Source organism: Plodia interpunctella, chromosome 23 (genome assembly GCF_027563975.2).
Source record: "Plodia interpunctella isolate USDA-ARS_2022_Savannah chromosome 23, ilPloInte3.2, whole genome shotgun sequence".
Lineage (NCBI taxonomy): Eukaryota > Metazoa > Arthropoda > Insecta > Lepidoptera > Pyralidae > Plodia > Plodia interpunctella.
The window spans coordinates 4,909,529-4,928,309 of record NC_071316.1 but is presented as its reverse complement, the minus strand read 5'-3'; the positions used below and the strand labels follow the sequence as shown (position 1 = coordinate 4,928,309).

General features: G+C 34.7%; 1 protein-coding gene across 8 annotated transcripts in view; it reads left to right on the top strand.

Annotated features, from left to right (window-relative positions):
• Positions 1 to 18,781, top strand: part of LOC128680276 (solute carrier family 41 member 2-like) — a 77,570-nt gene that overhangs the window by 34,568 nt on the left and 24,221 nt on the right. For 5 of the 8 annotated variants that reach the window (XM_053763330.2, XM_053763336.2, XM_053763333.2 and 2 more), the window contains exon 2: positions 4,899 to 4,991. In XM_053763330.2, the coding sequence (XP_053619305.1) occupies positions 4,901 to 4,991 (91 nt within the window). In that variant the 5' untranslated portion in view covers positions 4,899 to 4,900. Of the gene's footprint in view, positions 1 to 4,898; positions 4,992 to 11,092; positions 11,580 to 18,781 lie in introns of those variants that run through there. The other 3 variants (XM_053763331.2, XM_053763335.2, XM_053763337.2) reach the window with 3 other exon arrangements.

Genomic DNA, 18,781 nt, shown 5'->3' with positions numbered 1-18,781 from the left:
GCAGTGGTGAAGTGCTTGCCTCTGAACCGAGAGGTCCCGGGTTCGATCCCCGGTCGGGTCATGATGGAAAATGATCTTTTTCTGATAGGCCCGGGTCTTGGATGTTTATCTATATATGTATTTGTTATAAAATATAGTATAACAAGTCTAGAACTTACTTTGGGCCTAGCACAATCTGAGTGATTTGTCCTAATATATTTATTTATTTATCTAATCTTTCTTCCGTTTCTGCGCATACTTGATATCCAAAACAGCGCTTATTTGGTCAGACCATTTAATAGAGCTCCGGCCTCGCATCCGTTTGCCGTCAACTTTGCCAGTGACCATTATATATATTTTTTAAGTTATCCCATCCGCTAAAAATAACTGTGTAAACCGCATTTACAACAACCGGCTGCCTGCCTGACGTCAACCATCTTTAGGGATGCTGTTGTTAACAATCCGCATTTGTCACTTAGTCGTACTGACATCCACAGGAGGATTTGGAGTGGTCCTATTATACCACTGGACCCTGAATATAGTTTTGAAAGTAAATAAGATAGGTAAGATTTTGGTATATATGTCTGCCCTAAATATAGCCACAAAACTTAAGACTTTTCTATAATGTTTTGAAAGTAAGTACCTATATAGGTATTTTGGCATTATATGTCTGCCCTAAATATGGGCCGCATAACTTGAGACTTTTCTATAATGTTTTGAAATTAGGTATATAGGTATTTTGGCATTATATGTATGCCCTAAATATAGCCGCATAACTTGAGACTTTTCTATAATGTTTTGAAAGTAAGTAGGTATTTATATTTGGTACTTATGTAGGTGTATCTTAACCCGAGCCCTTTTAAGAGCATCGGCCGATGTTGGGCAACAGTTGCAACCGTCAGCGGAGCGTGAACGATTGCAATTACGACAAAGGTTTTCTCTTTTATTCTTATTCTTGTATTATATTACACTAACAGCCCGTTCCGGCTTCACTCGGGTCGAAACATAATTAATTAAAGACTATCCATAAAACCATATCATCCCTAAGACTATATATTGAGATAGTCGACAGATTTTGATTGTATGGTACCCACCTACATGTGTTTTAATTGATATTTGCAAAATTTCGGCTCTATAGGCTAAATAGACCGAAACAGATGAAACACTTCCCGTTTCTCCAAATTGCAAGGTTTGTTTACAGACAGACTCAGCAAGGTGAGACTAAATGAGGCTCGTAATTTTTATATACCTATTAATTTTTATAAAGCCGTTATCGTAAATTTGCAAACTAGTTTTTATAGACGCGCGATCTATTACGTAAGTATTCTAATAGATTCATACTCACGTTACTGGAGGTATTGTTTAAATGTGCTCACGAGTATCTAAAGGTTCAGTAGAAAGTACAAAAAACGAATGAGTATTGAAAATTGTAGCCGAAATATGTTTTTAACATATTTGGAAAAGTACTTATTTTGACACAAGCAATGACTTTAAGGTATAAAAATCAAGCGCTTATCATTTTGGAGTTATAATGGAAATAAATATAATGGTTAAAAATTCCTTTTAAAACCTTCTTGTGATTGAAGTGGAACGATTTTTGGGATTTAGTGGAATAAGCCGTTTTACTGTCCTCACAATATCTCCTGATATTGTTGCTTTTGTTCAAAGCGTGTCAAAAAAAGATTTCTCAAAGCAATTAATTAACCGTTGAAGGACTACCTCATAAGGTAACACGTAAATACCTATAGGTATTACCTATATCTATCTAGGATAGGGAAATCTAATTTGTCTAGCCAATGTCTAGTCTTTTAGTCCAATAAGTGTCATTTTACATATGAATTATGGCAATTGCTACTAAGGTTAAGTTTAATTTTGGTATACATGCTGCAGCAAAGTGTGTTCATTAAAATACGTACGAGATAGGGATAAATTTGTGTGTCGACAATAAGTGTATTAATTTTAAAATACAAATATAAATTACCTTTAGGTACTTACAAATGAAATTCATCAAAAAACACTACAACACTATTTTCTACTCTTTACAGACAGACAATATTACATTGCACATCGAGAAAAGAAAGTGACAGATTCTAACGAGGGTGTATGTTGAGGCCCGAGACGCGAGTCGAGGGCCGCGAACACCCGAGTTGTGAATCTTATTTTCTTTCGAATGATGCCCAGCGGTATCATTCATTCAACGTAAGATTTATATTATAATAATTAATGGAATCTCATCCAATTTCTACGACTTAAATTATGCACTATCACATCTAAGTTAAATATTAAGATTATTTGCGACCAGGTGTTGTATACTTAAATAGTTTTGTTTGATTAGCAGATAAGATTTTATACACGCATTATTTTCAGTAAATTACATTACTCATTGTGATAATCTTTTAGATCGACAGATACTATGGCACTATGTAATCTTAATGTAGCATTTATCAACAAATGTCGTCATACATTTATATTACTGATTGATTGTGATATATTTCTATAATTAATCAATGAAACAGGACGGATTAAGGCAATGAATATAGCTTCTTCAGAAGTGTGGTTAAGGTTATTTAAAATAACTTATTTTCAAAAGGCCAGCAACCTGGCCACACTATAAAGCCAGTCTCGAACAAATATATTTTCCTTCGTAGCGGAATCTGTTACCTTTATAGCTTCAACAGACCCTGGACTCCGACGCTCAACGGCTGAGGAAAAAACTCAGATAGGACAGAGAAAGATATATAGTACCTTCATACAGACAAACATAGCAAATAAAAGAAAAGCTTGTAATATAGATGTTTATATAATAGGTACCTGCTTAGTTACTGAAAATGCAGGCTTCATGTTTTATCCACAACAAAGTTGGCCTGAACTGCTTCGAGAAAAGGATGGTACGGCCGCGACGCTTTTTTTGCTCGACTTGTGGGGGCACTACCGTGCCCCCAGATGTCATTTTTTTATTTCGGTGATTATTCAATGGTAGTTTAGAGGCACATTAAAGTATTAGAAATACCAGTTAAACTGTGATAATGACAATGCTTTGAAAAATACGATAAAATTAAAATTTTCACCCATTTTCAGACTCGTCCAAACGCCCCATAGGCACTAAATGATACTCTAACGTGACGTTACGATTGAGTAAATATCTTAGCGAGCAAAGCTAAGTTTGTTCGACAGCTACTTTATGGACTTCGTAATAAAAATGCTACAATATTTTTGTTTTTTACGATGGTTCAGAGGGCGAAGTGCGTGTTTGAATTCACTTCTCACCATCGAATCGATTCGAAGTATGACGCAGCGAACCAATCACATTGCAGTGTGGTTGTCGTTGCGTCACAATGGCGCAATGTGATTGGTTCGCTGTGTCTCGTTTCGAATCGATTCGATGGTGAGAAAAGAAATGCTAAGCCGCACTTCGTCCACAGTTTATTTTTAATTTTATTCTTTTCCCCAATCAACTTTAAATGCGTAATGATCCAGCAGCATTGTTACTGACTATGAATTATCACAATGATTTTAAATATAACTATTTTATAAATAAATAAATATATTAGGACAAATCACACAGATTGAGCTAGCCCCAAAGTAAGTTCGAGACTTGTGTTATGGGATACTAACTCAACGATACTATATTTTATAACAAATACATATATAGATAAACATACAAGACCCGGGACAGTCAGAAAAAGATCATTTTCCATCATGACCCGACTGGGGATCGAACCCGGGACCTCTCGGTTCAGTGGCAAGAACTTTACCACTGCGCCACCGAGGTCGTCAAATTTATCTAGAGCATACATATTTTCTGACCTTGTCATCTACCTTATTATGTATATGACCTCATGATATCGAATATATAGCACGTGACTAAGAATGGGGGACGCAGTATTGATCCACTTTGTCCACTAAGCCATATGGGTCGTGAAACTACGACCGATGATCTTTTAGTTTTGCCTATTAGTCACTTCTAAGGGTGCAGAGAGGGTGCCTTTAGACAAGCGTTAGGCTTAATTTGACACAGTAAATTTTAATTTTGACTTTTTGAGGTAATATACATTTCGTTCTATTTATTTTTTATTAGTAATTTATTTATTAATAAAACACATACAGGCTTACAGACAATACATCTAAAATATCAGAATTACATTAAATATATAAACTTATTACTCATATACACAAATATCAATAGCATTTAATAATGCCTATTTCTTAGTAATTAATCAGAATTAATTAATGACATTAATTAAAAGTAATCGAATTAAGTACATAGTAGAAATAATGTTTCAGACATTTTTTTTTAATTTTGCATGTTTTACTATATTTTAATAAGTTTCCTCTATTTATGTACCAACTGAATACATTGTATGTATTCTTGCAATTAAATGATTTATTTGATTATAGTTTGTGCACAAAGTTCAAGAACTTCTGTCCAGAAGGTTACCACGAAACATACAAACACCTTAGCACGTTACTAACGACCACATGCCGTCTCTTTTACCCATATCGTGTACGCATCGTGTTAAAAAAAGAGAGTGAACGCAATTATGGGTGTATTTCACGAGCGTTTTGAACGTCGCCTTGGGCTATCATTAGTGTTTTTTAAATTGTACCATACACAGTAATCAATTAAATTATCCTATTTTATAAATAAGTAAAGTATACGAGTATTCGTACAATGTTAATTTTATAAATGTTTAATTAAAAATATATATTCTTTATTAAAAAATATTTTTTTTCATAAAGACTTTATTAAACGCTACATGCCGCATTCAAACAGTCGTGAAATTCATCCTTATGTGTAATGTGTTCGATGTTTCATGGTAGCCCCCGCACTTATAGAGTTTTAAACAAAGACTTAGAGTATTAAACAAATATGAAAATGGTAATTTGTTATACTCAATAAGGTTCTGTTTTGTCTGCAGGCATGGTCGGAGCCCCTGATGTTGTCAAACCCTCGGAGAAGGTCGATGATCAGTCCCCTCACGTTAACAGCAACCCAGTTTTCACTATCAGCAGTAAGTTACTTCGTCTTTTCAAATTGTTATCGGATTTAATAAATCAATAAGTTTAGACTATAATTACATCGCATATTTTTGGCGAAGCATGTAAAGTAAACACTACATATTTTTAAATTCACGAGCGTTTTGATCTCCGCCGCGGGATATCATTGGTATTTATTAAATTGTACCATACACAATAATCAATTTAACTATCCTATTTTATAAATAAGTAAAGTACTGGTACAATGTTAATTTTATAAATGTTTAATTTAAAAAAAAGATTATTTAAAAAAAATGTCGGGCACTAATGAAACGCTACACGCCGCGTTCAAACGCTCGTGAATTCCGAGATAGTCGGTGTTTCCCTAACACTTCACATTCGTTGTATAAGTATATGCTTAATGTAAATAAATATTTTTCAGTTCATTTCGTTTATCTAATACGATAACAATGTACCTTACGAAAGATTAAATGAATGTAAATAAATGACATTTTACAAGTTTTTCTTTAAGAGCCATGCCTCATTGCTCAGTCGTGTTTCGTTGCGACGACGCAGCACGCTGTGGTCCAATATTCTCTATAGGTTTTGATACTGTCGTGCGTTAACGTACGTCGAAACTTTATACAATTTTACGTTTATCTGCGTTGATTCGACGACCGACGGAGAGCAACGTAGCAATGTGGTATGACCCTAATTAGAGCTACGTACCAATACTCCGTTGTTTTGACATCCGTCGACAGATGACACAGATCAACGCATGTCACTGTCAAAAACTATAGAAAACAAACATTGATATTATAACCATGGATTATAAGGTTTAATTTACAAAAGCAGTTTAATACTTTAATCTTAGTAATCCAGGTACTGACACAGTTTTAGGGGAAACACCGACAATCTCGAAAGTACATAATTACTAATACTAATAACACGACACAAATATATTGAGTGACAAATCGCGAAATAACACAGATAATGAAAAAAATTGTCAAGTGCGAGCTGGACTCGCGCACAGAGGGATCGGTAAAATTACTCCTAAGTACAATATGCTCTTAGATTAAGTTTTCACTGTCAAATTCAAATTCAAATTCAAATTCAAATCATTTATTCAGAAATTAGACCTTCACAGGCACTTTTTCTCGTCAATCTTTAAATTTATAGTTATTTCTCACAAGCTAGAAACTACTGGCATTTCGGAACGACCACTGCTGAGAAGAAATGCCGAAAGAAACTCATTTGAACAGTGTTGGTCCCTATCATGCCAGATCGGCTTACCATTATTGTTTCTTACAAAAAAATTTTTTTTTCTTTTCTTTCTAATAATATATAAAAGTACATAATGTACATAGTCAAAAGGTATATCAAAACAGGTTATGATTGTGATCCGAGTGCTGATTATAATATATATATATATATATATATATCGATGTGAAACACAATTAACTTACATGAAAATATATGAGAAACGAGATGACCAGTTCCCTCTGGCAGCACCCGTTCACGAGTTGACGCATGGGACAGCCATCGCGTAGCTCAACCATAATAGAGGGAACCTCACGACCCGGCCCACGACGCCACCACCAGATTGACCATTTGAGTGAGCATGACACACTCGATTCCCATGACTTCATAATTACAATTCTTATTCGTCGAAATAGAAGTATAATTCAGACACTTGAAGATCACAAATCACGTACATGTTTTACAAATAAAATTTAAATGCCATACGAATTATTATAACAAAATTCAAAATTGTGAATAAAATAATAAAAAACAGTAAAATAAAAATTAGGAGATCATGTGTGGAGTGGCAAAGTTGTCGGGAGGATCCAAGCGTTTTTATCAGTCAAATAGGCGTTAATTGTGTAATACGCTTTATCCATTAAATTTTTCTTAACATAAATTTTAAAATTTTTCATTGGCAGATTAATAGCCTCTGCAGGGAGTTTATTGAATAATTTTACACTTTGACCCACGAAAGACCGCCGAACCTTTTTAAGCCTGAATCTATTCATACAAAGTTTGTGCTTATTTCTAGTGTTTACACTATTTACTTCGTTTAATTTTTTATATAAATGTAAATTTGATTTGACAAAAATAAGCACATCAAAGATATACTGACATACCACAGTGAGGATGTTAATTGATTTGAAGAGTTCTTGAAGAGAATCTCGAGGTTTTAACCCATAAATAAAACGGATAGCTCTTTTCTGTAATACAAAAATTTTTCCTATGTCAGCTGCATTACCCCAAACTAATAGTCCGTAGGACATAATGCTATGAAAGTAGCTGAAATACACAAGTCTAGCTGTATCTATGTTCGTACACTGTCTGATCCTTCTCACTGCAAAAGCTGCCGTACTAAGTTTTTTGGCCGTGATTTCAATATGTTTATCCCACTTTAATTTGTCGTCCACAGTAATGCCCAGGAATTTAGTACTATGTACCCATTCCAGAGCTTTACCATTTACTGTTAAAGGTATAACATTGTGCGAGTTATTTAAGAGAGAAAATTTAATACATTTTGTCTTCTCTGTATTTAGAGCTAAGTTGTTGGTTGTAAACCAGTTAAGCACTACCGACATGCTATTACTTATAAAGTTATAGTTTTCACTTTTTCTATCGACTTTAAATAATAAGGATGTATCGTCTGCAAATAGAACTACTTCGCATAAATGTTGGGCAAGGCATGGGAGGTCGTTAATATAAATCAAAAATAAAAAGGGACCGATAATGGAGCCTTGAGGTACGCCTATGTGAACAGGTGCACTATCGGAAATTGTTTTGTTAATTTCTACTCTCTGTGTTCTATTATCTAGGTAAGACGAAAGAACACTAAGAGCCGCGCCAGTGACACCATAATGTTGAAGTTTATTTTTGAGTATATTATGATCTACACAGTCAAAAGCTTTCGATAAGTCACAGAAAATACCTACGACATCTTGCTTGGATTCCCAAGCTTCATTAATTATTTCGACTAAAGTGGCTGCTGCATCAGTAGTTGAACGACCTTTGGTGAAACCGTATTGACGATTATGTAAAATTTTATTTATATTAAAATACGACACAAGTTGACTGAAAATAATTTTTTCAAATATTTTACTTAGAGTGGGTAATATAGAAATAGGTCTATAGTTTGTGGGATCATGTTTAACGCCTTGTTTAAATAGAGGAATTACTTTACTTATTTTCATTAAGTCTGGGAACACGCCTTCAGATATACATTTATTGAATATTATGGTTAGGTGAGGAGCAATCAGGTCAATAATGCTGCTCAATACTGAGACGGAAAACCCCCACAGGTCCTCAGTGTTTTTAACATTTAGGGCTTTAAAAGCAGATATAATTTCATCTGGTGTAATATGTCTGAATGTAAAAGTGGACTTAGGGTCCGGAGCATTTCTTTTTAATAGATCATCTGCCGCATAGGAGCAAGAGAAAAGGGATCCTGTGATATTCTTAGAAATGTTGGAAAAGAAATTATTAAATTCGTTGGAAACTTCGTCATCTGCACTTATGGTTTTACCGTCAAGTTTTAATACAAAATTTACGTCGCGCGTGTTAATTTTACCAGTCTCTTTATTTATGATGGACCAGGCGGTCTTTATCTTATCACTCGAATTTTTTATTTTATTAGTTAAATACAAAGATTTCGCGACAGAACATACTTTTTTAAAAGTTTTAGAATAGCGTTTAACATATGTTATGAATTCCGCATTAAGATTGTACTGTTTTTGGCCATAAAGTTCATAAAGTCTGTTTCTACTAATATAGATACCGTTTGAGGCCCAATCACAAAAGTTAAGTTTATCTTTCTTGATGAAAGTTTTGATAGGAAAAGATTTTTTGAATTCTTTTTCTACTATATTGAACACCTCATTGTATTGGTCATTCGGGTTTTTTGTGAGGTCTACATCTGGCAATTTGTTATAAACGGATTCGCGAAAACGCATTTTACGTTGCTTAGTTAGAGGCCTACAAGTTACAGGAGCGGTGCTTAGGTCAGACTCTCCGTCACGTATAAGTGATACCTGTTGACCCAGGTGGTCAGACCCCAGACAGGCGAACAGTTTTTGATTATAAACAGCGCAATCGCAGAAAACGTTATCTATACATCTGGCTATATTCTATACATCTGTCGGATATTACAGAATATTTCTTGAGGAATATCCTTACATATGTATGATAGTCTTTTTTGAGAATATTCGCGGGCACAAGGTAGGTATCTATTTCAAGCGCAAGACCTGCCAGCGTCAATTTGCGCCTGTGCACCGTCTTACTATCGTACTTCTAATTAACTACAGCATATCGAATCATCACAAGCCAGTGGTTTTTACAATTATCGACGGAATACTTTACGGTCACTGCAACGGCCTGATAAGATGGTATTTTCTTATGAAATTCCTCAAAATATGATTAATTACAATCTTAGGAATTCCGAATGTTTTTGTATTGAGTAAGGTCGATGGTTTATTGTTCTATTAAGGTGATTAAAAAAAAAATAATTTGGCTGAACGACGGGACCATTACCATATACAAATTAAAAATTGAAGTGACATTTAAAATGACATATTGACTTATAAATAAATAATAAACAAACTACTTTACAAATACATTTCGGGATAAAACACAAAGGATAAGAGTTATACCATACGTGTTATAAAAGAATGAAATTGACTATAACCGAAAACTTCCGAAAATTGGTGCCAAGCAATAAAATACTAATTAATAATATGAAAACATACGTAATATATATTCAATTTCCCAATTGCCGAAGCTGGATTACATAAGAACTAAGGTACATATTCAATATGCGACGACCTCGGTGGCGCAGTGGTAAAGTGCTTGCCTCTGAACCGAGAGGTCCCGGGTTCGATCCCCGGTCGGGTCATGATGGAAAATGATCTTTTTCCGATGTCTTGGATCTACTCGTATATATATTATGTATATGTTATTTATAGTATCGTCGAGTTAGTATCTCATAACACAAGTCTCGAACTTACTTTGGGGCTAGCTCAATCTGTGTGATTTGTCCTAATATATATATTTATTTATCATAGCTATAGTCCGGTGAAGGAAAACATCGTGAGGAAACGTGCACACTGGTTGATTCTTATTAACTTGTGTGTGAAATGGGGAAGGCAATGGCAAACCACTCCATTTATAATGCCTAGGAAGTTGTTGTGTGTGTTTCACACTACGCAATAACCACGACCCTCAGCCATGAGGAATACGACTATGAAGAAGATAGTAATATCCGAGCAATGATTAAAATCGATAAATTACCTTGTTTGTACCTGGAGATATAATATTTATTTATATGATATTTATTTTTATTTTTATTATTTACTTATTGCGGTTTACCATTTTTATGCCTGATTGAAAAACAGAGACATCTCACTTCAGTCATTTCACACGCAGCGAAACATTTACATTGCGGCGTGGTTGTCGTTGCGTCACAAATGGCGCACTGTGATTGGTTAGCTGCGTCTCATGGCGCACTGTGATTGGTTAGCTGCGTCTCACCTTACTTCCAATCGACTCGATAGTGAGAAGTGAAGTGCAAAGCCTATAAGAATTAACTTTAATTACAAGTACCAATATAATTTATCTGTATTTATCTAATTAATACAGAAATGTTCTCAATTAAAGAGATTTAACTTGGCCCTTTGAACCTTATGTCAAATATTTGTTTAACGATATTTAGACACAAATGGCAATTAACTTAATATGTACCTACATATTTAATCTTTTTCTCTTATCTGAGCGATTTCCCAGTTTCTTCCTCAGCCGCTATACGTCGGAGCCCAGGGTCCGCTTTCCTAATTTTTCTTCTGGACTTAGAGATTGAGACAAATATTTATGTTTTACTTGTAAAAAAAATATCGGATACTATTGACGGTTTGTTGAAAACAATTAAATTCACATTTCTAAATTTCAAGGTAGATATAACCAAAAAAAGAAAAAAATATTATAACTTTGGCATACAATAATCAAATTATTTAACTAATAATAATAATTTGTTTACAATTTGAACCAATCACGTTTTACCTTATCACAAATTGTATGACATTCATAATTATTGACGTATCCCAACTAACATCACAGGGTAGATCACAAATCGCTCAGTCAGTTGTTGTGCATCGAATATAAATAACGTTAACTCATTTTAAAAGTTATTTAATTAACTAACAACAAAAATGTGACTGTCTTCAAACAAAACGCTCATTTACTCACGCGCACGCGTGTCAATTAGTTTCGAAAATTAATTATAACTGATTCAAAAATTAATAATTTCCCAATATTTGTTTTTGTTTTAAGAATTGTGTGCCATGTCATAAGAATAGTGCCGTGCCATTCAGATGTCGACTTCTTAATGAATATATTTTTTTTATAGAAATGTGAATAAGCAAAAAGTGTTACAAGAAGTGTCTAACTGTCTAATGACCTACAAGTTTTTCAGTAGGAAGAAAAGAGTTCCTTTTAAATTTTTCAGTCATTGTTGAACATCGGTGCCGTGAAGTGTATTATGACTATCAAAATGGCAGTGTTGGAGAATTTTGTGAACAAATACTGGAGAAGAATGCACGGATACACTATAATAGGTAAATGGATTGACCTTGTCTTTGGAGGTTGCAAATAGATAGTTTTTTAGCAACAAGTTGTCTGTAAGTTAAATTTTATTAAATAGACTTGGCCTTTGTGGTCCCCAATCAGCATTGCCTGCTAGACGTCCCAATTCTGGCAGGACGTCCTGATTTTTGTCCCGCTTTTTTGGATTTTCAGTCAGAAAAAGAAACCAAAAAAAAATATCACGACATCGGCCTATTTTTTGCACAAAGGGTAAATGTATAAAATATTTGACTGTGCAAGCGAAGCGTGCGAGTTGTACAAGTCAACTTGGGGTAAAAATACGTGTATTTTATGTATGTATTTATTGCGATAACTTTCTAACCGTTGGTCTGATTTTGATGAAATTTAAAAGGTATGTAGGATCTGTCAATAGAATTTTTAAGTTCGTGGGGCATCAAAATCGGTCAAGTCGTTTTTGAAAAATTCATGGCTGAAGGTCGTGGTCATTACGTGGAATGAAACACAACAACTTTCTTGGCATTATTAATGGATATGATGGATGGCACGAGTAGGATTCGATCCTGGGACCTTTCGATCCACAGGCGGGCGTCTTAACCATTAAACCACCACCACCGCTACCGCAACGTGATATAGGTAGACATAATTAAGCAAATTCTATAAACTTAATGTTAACACAGGTGCAAGCTGTTTTCAGTGTGTCGTGCTCTATAGCTAAACATTTTAATAAATAACATTTGTGCAATGTACTTAGTATAAATAAAGTTAGGTTGTATTGGTTAAGTTAGCACCCTAGACTGTTAAAAACTAATTCATTCTTATGTCTGTCTGTCAGTGTTATGTCTTTAGTAGTTGGGGAACCCTAAAATGTTCTGGTAATGTTGTACATCTTATGTCAACTCTTTCTCTCATCTGAGCGTTTTCCCGATTTCTTCCGCGGCCGTTGGGCGTCGGAGCCCAGAGTCCGTTTTCCCTACTTTTTAGTAGAGTAAGACCTTGGTCAAACCATTGACACGGATATGATCCTTGATGACATCAAGCCAGCACTTCTTGGGTTTGCTTTTTGCCAGGGCCAGGCATAGCATAGACATTCGTTCCCTAAGGAATTTGGCGGTCGGCGTAAGACGTGTGGAGATACTTTTACTCGATACTTGTCGGTATCGATTGAAAAGTATGGATAGTTAATAGTATAGAATCATTTTTATAAAATGTCGATTAAAAAGTATAACAATCTGATGTGTATAAAGATGAATTTACATGACATTTATTAATTTGCTCTAAGGTAGGTTTGTAAATAGCTATACAAAAAGTAATAGCATTAATTTTTCATCTGACTCAGTTGTCCTTTTGTTGACTTTAATACAGTATGACACCAGCATTAGCAATAACACACACGACAAAAAAAAAACAATTCAAAATCATGAATTTATTTATTTTTCATTTACAGGTTTAGTAGACGCTAGATGTTGTCCGGGGCTTCGCTCCCGTGGGAACTTTGTGATAAAATATAGCCTATAGCAATCTTGGATAATGTACCTTTCTAATGGTGAAATATTTTTTTAAATCGGTTCGGTAGTTTCGGAGATTAACCGCCTCAAACATACAAACTCACAAACGTGTACCTCTTTATAATAATAGTATAGATATCTACTTTCTTCAAAAGAAATCTCTTCGAGTAATTTTTTTTCAATGTTAAAAATTAAATAAGTAGTGTGTAATATTGATATTGGCAGACAAAACGATACGACATATTGATATGAGTACTTTTAACCGATACTTACTCAAATAAACTCAATACTTGGTTTCAAAGTATCGATACCAAAAGTACTAGGTATCGGAGTAAAAGTATCGAGTATATACTCTTATTTATTCGTATTGTTTCAACCCTAAAGACCTGCGTGCGTAGTGCGACTTTGCTATTTACATCTCACCATTGAGTCGACTCGCAGTGAGACGCAGCGAACCAATCACAGTGTGCCATTGTGACCCGACGACAACCACACCGCGATGTGATTGGTTCGCTGCGTCTCACTTCGAATCGATTCGACAATGAGAAGTGAAATGCAAACCCGCACTTCGCCCTTTGACCGATGCGATGTCAACTTCACATGATATATTTAAATAGATATGAGACTGATATAGTCCGTTGCTGCTGCCCTCTGGCCCCGGGCGAAGTTATTTACATTGCGATATTGTAATCAATATTTATGCATCCCTCCCTCATTCGACGTGTTGATATATAGTAGACGCTAGATGTTGTCCGGGGCTTCGCTCCCGTGGGAATTTTGTGATAAAATATAGCCTATAGCAACGGGTACGCTTGGAAAATAATTAACATTTTTGAAGATTTCTGTTTTTTTTAGGAAAATTGGCCGCAATTCTCTAAATTTAACATTTTAATTAGGTACATAATTAATTTTGGTTTCTCATTACATTAGTAACTCCTATTCTTGATTGACACACATGAACAAATATTTAGCAAATGTGATAATTTTTTATTTAGTAACTATTTAGAGACAAAAAAATCGGCCAAGTGCTAGTTCAAGTCTCACTATGTGTGTTCCGTAGGCTTTTTAGGTTATCTATCGAGGGAATTCGTTCACATAAATAAATGTATAACCATTGTTTATTTGGTGATGGTGATTTTCACCTATAGATGGTTTAATTCATGAGGAAGGTATGTATAATTTATTATTGTTTTTAAACGAGCGAAATCGGAACTGGCTGCTAGTATGGCATCGCATTACACTAACACTGTTTGAATGAGTTTCTTTCGGCATTTCTTCTCAGCAGTGGTCGTTTTGAAATGCTAGTAGTTTCTAGATTTGGTAAATATAATTTAATTTGGAATATGACGTGAAATAGTGCCTGTGAAGGCCAAATTTTTGAACAAATTGCCAAAGATTTGATTTTGATTTGATATTAGGGATCAAACATTATTTATTTTTATTATAATCTAACAAATAACAAACTCACCGACAAACATAATCGAGATCACATTTATCAGCAAATATTATTGATGTCTAGCTGAATAAAGTGGTCACGAAGATGGTTAATTGTTGATAAAACAATTATCATTATCGTTAAAAATGTTTTGTTACGCATATTTAAAAATATACCAATAGCTAGCAGCCCGTCCCGGCTTCGCTCGGGTATTAAATTATTACACATTCATTTCGAATGTGTTATTCCTAACACTTGAATAAAATCTGACACCAGTGTTAGCAATAGTTCACTCGATCATCGTCACCGTAACGAGTGAGTTGAGAGTCGCCTAAAGGCATCTGACATAACTTTTACGACAACTTACCGCCATCTAGTGGCAGGTAGTCGCATACACACTAGGGAACTAAACTGTCAACCAGTGTGCAGATTTCCTCACGATGTTTCCCTTCACCGGAAGCAAGTGGTGGTCTATGAAAACTACTATACATATAGGAGTATACAAACTCATATGGCACGAGTAGGATACGAAACTGCGACCTTTCGATCCACAGGCGTCTTAACCATTACACCACCACCGCTTCAACTCAATTCACTCGATAAGAAAGAAGAAAAATTATAATATATGTATTTTTTAAATCTGTATCATTATTTTACTATCCGGTCCCGACTTCATTCTTCATTTTGACGACCTCGGTGGCGCAGTGGTAAAGTGCTTGCCTCTGAACCGAGAGGTCCCGGGTTCGATCCCCGGTCGGGTCATGACGGAAAATGATCTTTTTCTGATTGGCCCGGGTCTTGGATGTTTATCTATATATGTATTTGTTATAAAATATAGTATCGTTGTGTTAGCATCCCATAACACTTAAGATGGACTGAGGATATGTAATTAACTTAGGTAATTTATGGAAGGATTAGACAATGTAAACAAAGTGAGGATATACACAAACATTTACGGTTCTTCCGTATCGAATAAAGGTAAGATGCGTAATGTCGTTTAACATGCCAATCGAATGGATACGTAAAGAGGAAACACGATTTTCTTTCCGCTTCCTGCGGTTATGAGGAAAATTAAACAAGACAATTTTATTTGTTTTATGAACCATTCATATATTAATGTATCCCACTAATAATGTTAAGGCGTGTCTCAGATATTACTCAAGTCACTTAAAAACTTAACTTTTACGACTACTTACCGCCATCTAGTGACAAATAGTCGCCTTCTCGTTTTAAGCCGTTCATTTGTATTTTAACCATTTTCTTAATACAGCAATCCAATGTTGTTATTAAAAAATGTTGACCCATCGAAATAAATCCATAAATAAACTGGCTTGTGCCCGCGGCTTCACCCGCTTATGTTACGTGCGCTCGCCCATAACTTATTTTTTGGCAATATCTCTGGTTCGAAGCAACTTATTGCGATGAAACCTATATCAGGTTTAAAGTAAGACCATCTGCTATACAACTGTGAATACCGCATCAAATTCCATACAGTAGATTTTACGTGATGCGCGAAAAATCATACAGACAGAAAAAAATCCAAAAAATTGATTTGGGTTCTGTTAGTCCCATAAAGAACCCTCATATTAATTTTCCTTTAATTTCTCCTATTTATCGACATAACACCATGACATGTCGAATGTAATGTAACATGTCCCTTAGTACCTTTGCGTGTCAATTCGTAATTTCATACGCGAATAATTTATTGTTACAGTATTGATACAATAATAAGTAGGTATTATTTAATATACTTTTTACTCTTAAATCATTTACTAAATGATCTAAGTTTTTACTGTCTAGTTGACGTGACTAAATCCGTATTTCCAATTTTATTTACTAAAAACAATTTTTATTATTAATAATAACAATTAATTGTGTTTTTTGTTATCTCCATATAATGACTAATCATTAGAAAGTACAATGCATCAGATTTATTCTTAATGGAAACAAGGCTATTCTCAACATTGACGTTGGCGAAACCGTCCTTTTGGCATAACACTAACAAAAATAATGTTATAGGACAATCGTTGCCGAAGCCAATATAACAAGTTTTAAAGAGAAACATATAATAGGGCATATTACGCAAAGCTTAGCGCAGATGGCGCTACTGGTGCAACTAAGGTACACAAACATTGCCAATGTTGGCAAAAATCGCCAATTTTCAATATTGTTGCAGATATGCGACCAAAAATACCTTCTCTTCTCGCAATCGTGGTGCGAGAGGAAAAAGGAAAGATTTGGTGGATTATCCTGAAAATGATAACACTATTTTAGGTTATGTTCTGCATTATTCGGTCAACTGTGTCATAAACTAAAATGAACTTGATTTTGACTGAAGATCTTACCTGTATGAAGTCCATATTTTAATAAGTCTTCACGTGTGAAGTATTCCGAACTTCTTTTCGACCATTTACTGGCTCGAAAATTACAGCGTGAGGCGTATCCCATAGTTTTCGAAGTTTTTTATCTTATGGAAAACGATGTTTCCCAATATTAATATTTCGGCACCCGAATATGCTACATGGTTGTATATTTTCACAAACGATTGCTTACATAATGAAAGGATTAATAAAGTACTCTAAAATAAACGTTTTAATCGACATAGCAAAAGGCGGCAAAACTTTTGTGTACCTAACATACAGTGCTGTACTCTGGCTGGATAAATGTGCAGTAATACTTCGTATTGACATGGGAAAGAGCCGCAACGATCGAAGTTCAGTTGTAATACATTTTAAATTATAGCAAGCCCCGTAAGATCCGTAGTCTGACCTCAAGGATAAAACTGTCCGGATGTCCATATACTTGATATTCCAGTAAACTTGTTAACATTGACGTAAAAGTAGTTCAGTTAACAGAATTCAGTATAACAGAGGTCAATGTCTTTCCGCTCACACACGTAATGTTGCCAAATAAAAAGGTTAATTTATTGGAGGCAAATTTTATTGGTTGAATGAAAAGACGGTTTTGACGGGTAATTCCCTGTAGGAACACACAGAGCGACCACGCGTGCGGTCAAATGGTTAAAATCGAGAAAAGAAATTTTAATTTAATTTCACCTGTATTTGTTAATCATATACAAGAGTTATTAATTTAATTTCACCTGTATTTGTTAATCACATATATATACAAATCTTGAAATCGTGCAAGTAAAATTTCACCTATTTCCGTTTGTCATATAGAGTAGAAATTTTCCTTGTCGCTTCAGTTTCCATTATAGCTGTTCATCATTATGATAAGCATGACTTGATGGAGCACCCAGGATCGGCTCTCAACGAGGGAATTCGTCAACGGTTTGCTACACGTGATTTACGCGACAAAAAAAACGTGTGGCAAAAATAACATTTTTGTAAAAAAGTTTTATTAAGGAAGAAACAGACACGGGCTTTAGGTTAATATATAAGTCTGTGGTTAGGGGGCCAGCTATTCTTATAGGTTAAATTATGACGCAAACTTAACGTGAATGTGGGCTTTCGCTGGCCTTTTTGGGATGAAATTGTGTAAATCCATTTCTGAAAGCACCATCCTTAACACACCTCTTTTTAGATGGAACTTAACAATGTAGCCTGCCAACCATACATGGTACCCACCACAAGTTCAGGTCATTGACTGTTTGTCCGTTAAGTTCTGATGATATTTTTCTGATTGGCCCGGGTCTTGGATGTTTATCTATATATGTATTTGTTATAAAATATAGTGTCGTTGAGTTAGTATTCCATAACACAAGTCTCGAACTTACTTTGGGGCTAGCTCAATCTGTGTGATTTGTCCTAATGTTTATTTAGTTTATTTAAATATCCTATACTCGTATAAGCCAATTGCCATTAGCGGTAAGAGCCATTCCACTCAGTTGCGCATACGTTGTTGCTCCGTTGTTTTCTATAGATTTTGACATTTTGTGATCATATTCAATTTTTCAGTCATCATGTTTTATTTTTATGATTGGTGTATAAAAGATCCGATATCAATATTTTAACAATTAAGTATTACGATATTATTGATTAATAGCCGTATAATAAGATATAATGTATTTTATTGTTGATTAACAATAATAAAATATACCTATTTAAAGCTAGATATCAATATTTATAGTGAAGAAATTATTTTCATGTCATTCGTGAAATTAGTTACTAGTATGGTTCTCGCCGTAAAATTTGGCTACTGCGCATGTGCGCATATCCTTGGATGACTTTAAAACAAGACGACAAAGCATGAATGTAATAAGTGCTTCGTACGGAGTACCTACTAATCTCATGCGACAAAGAGATAAAAAGCT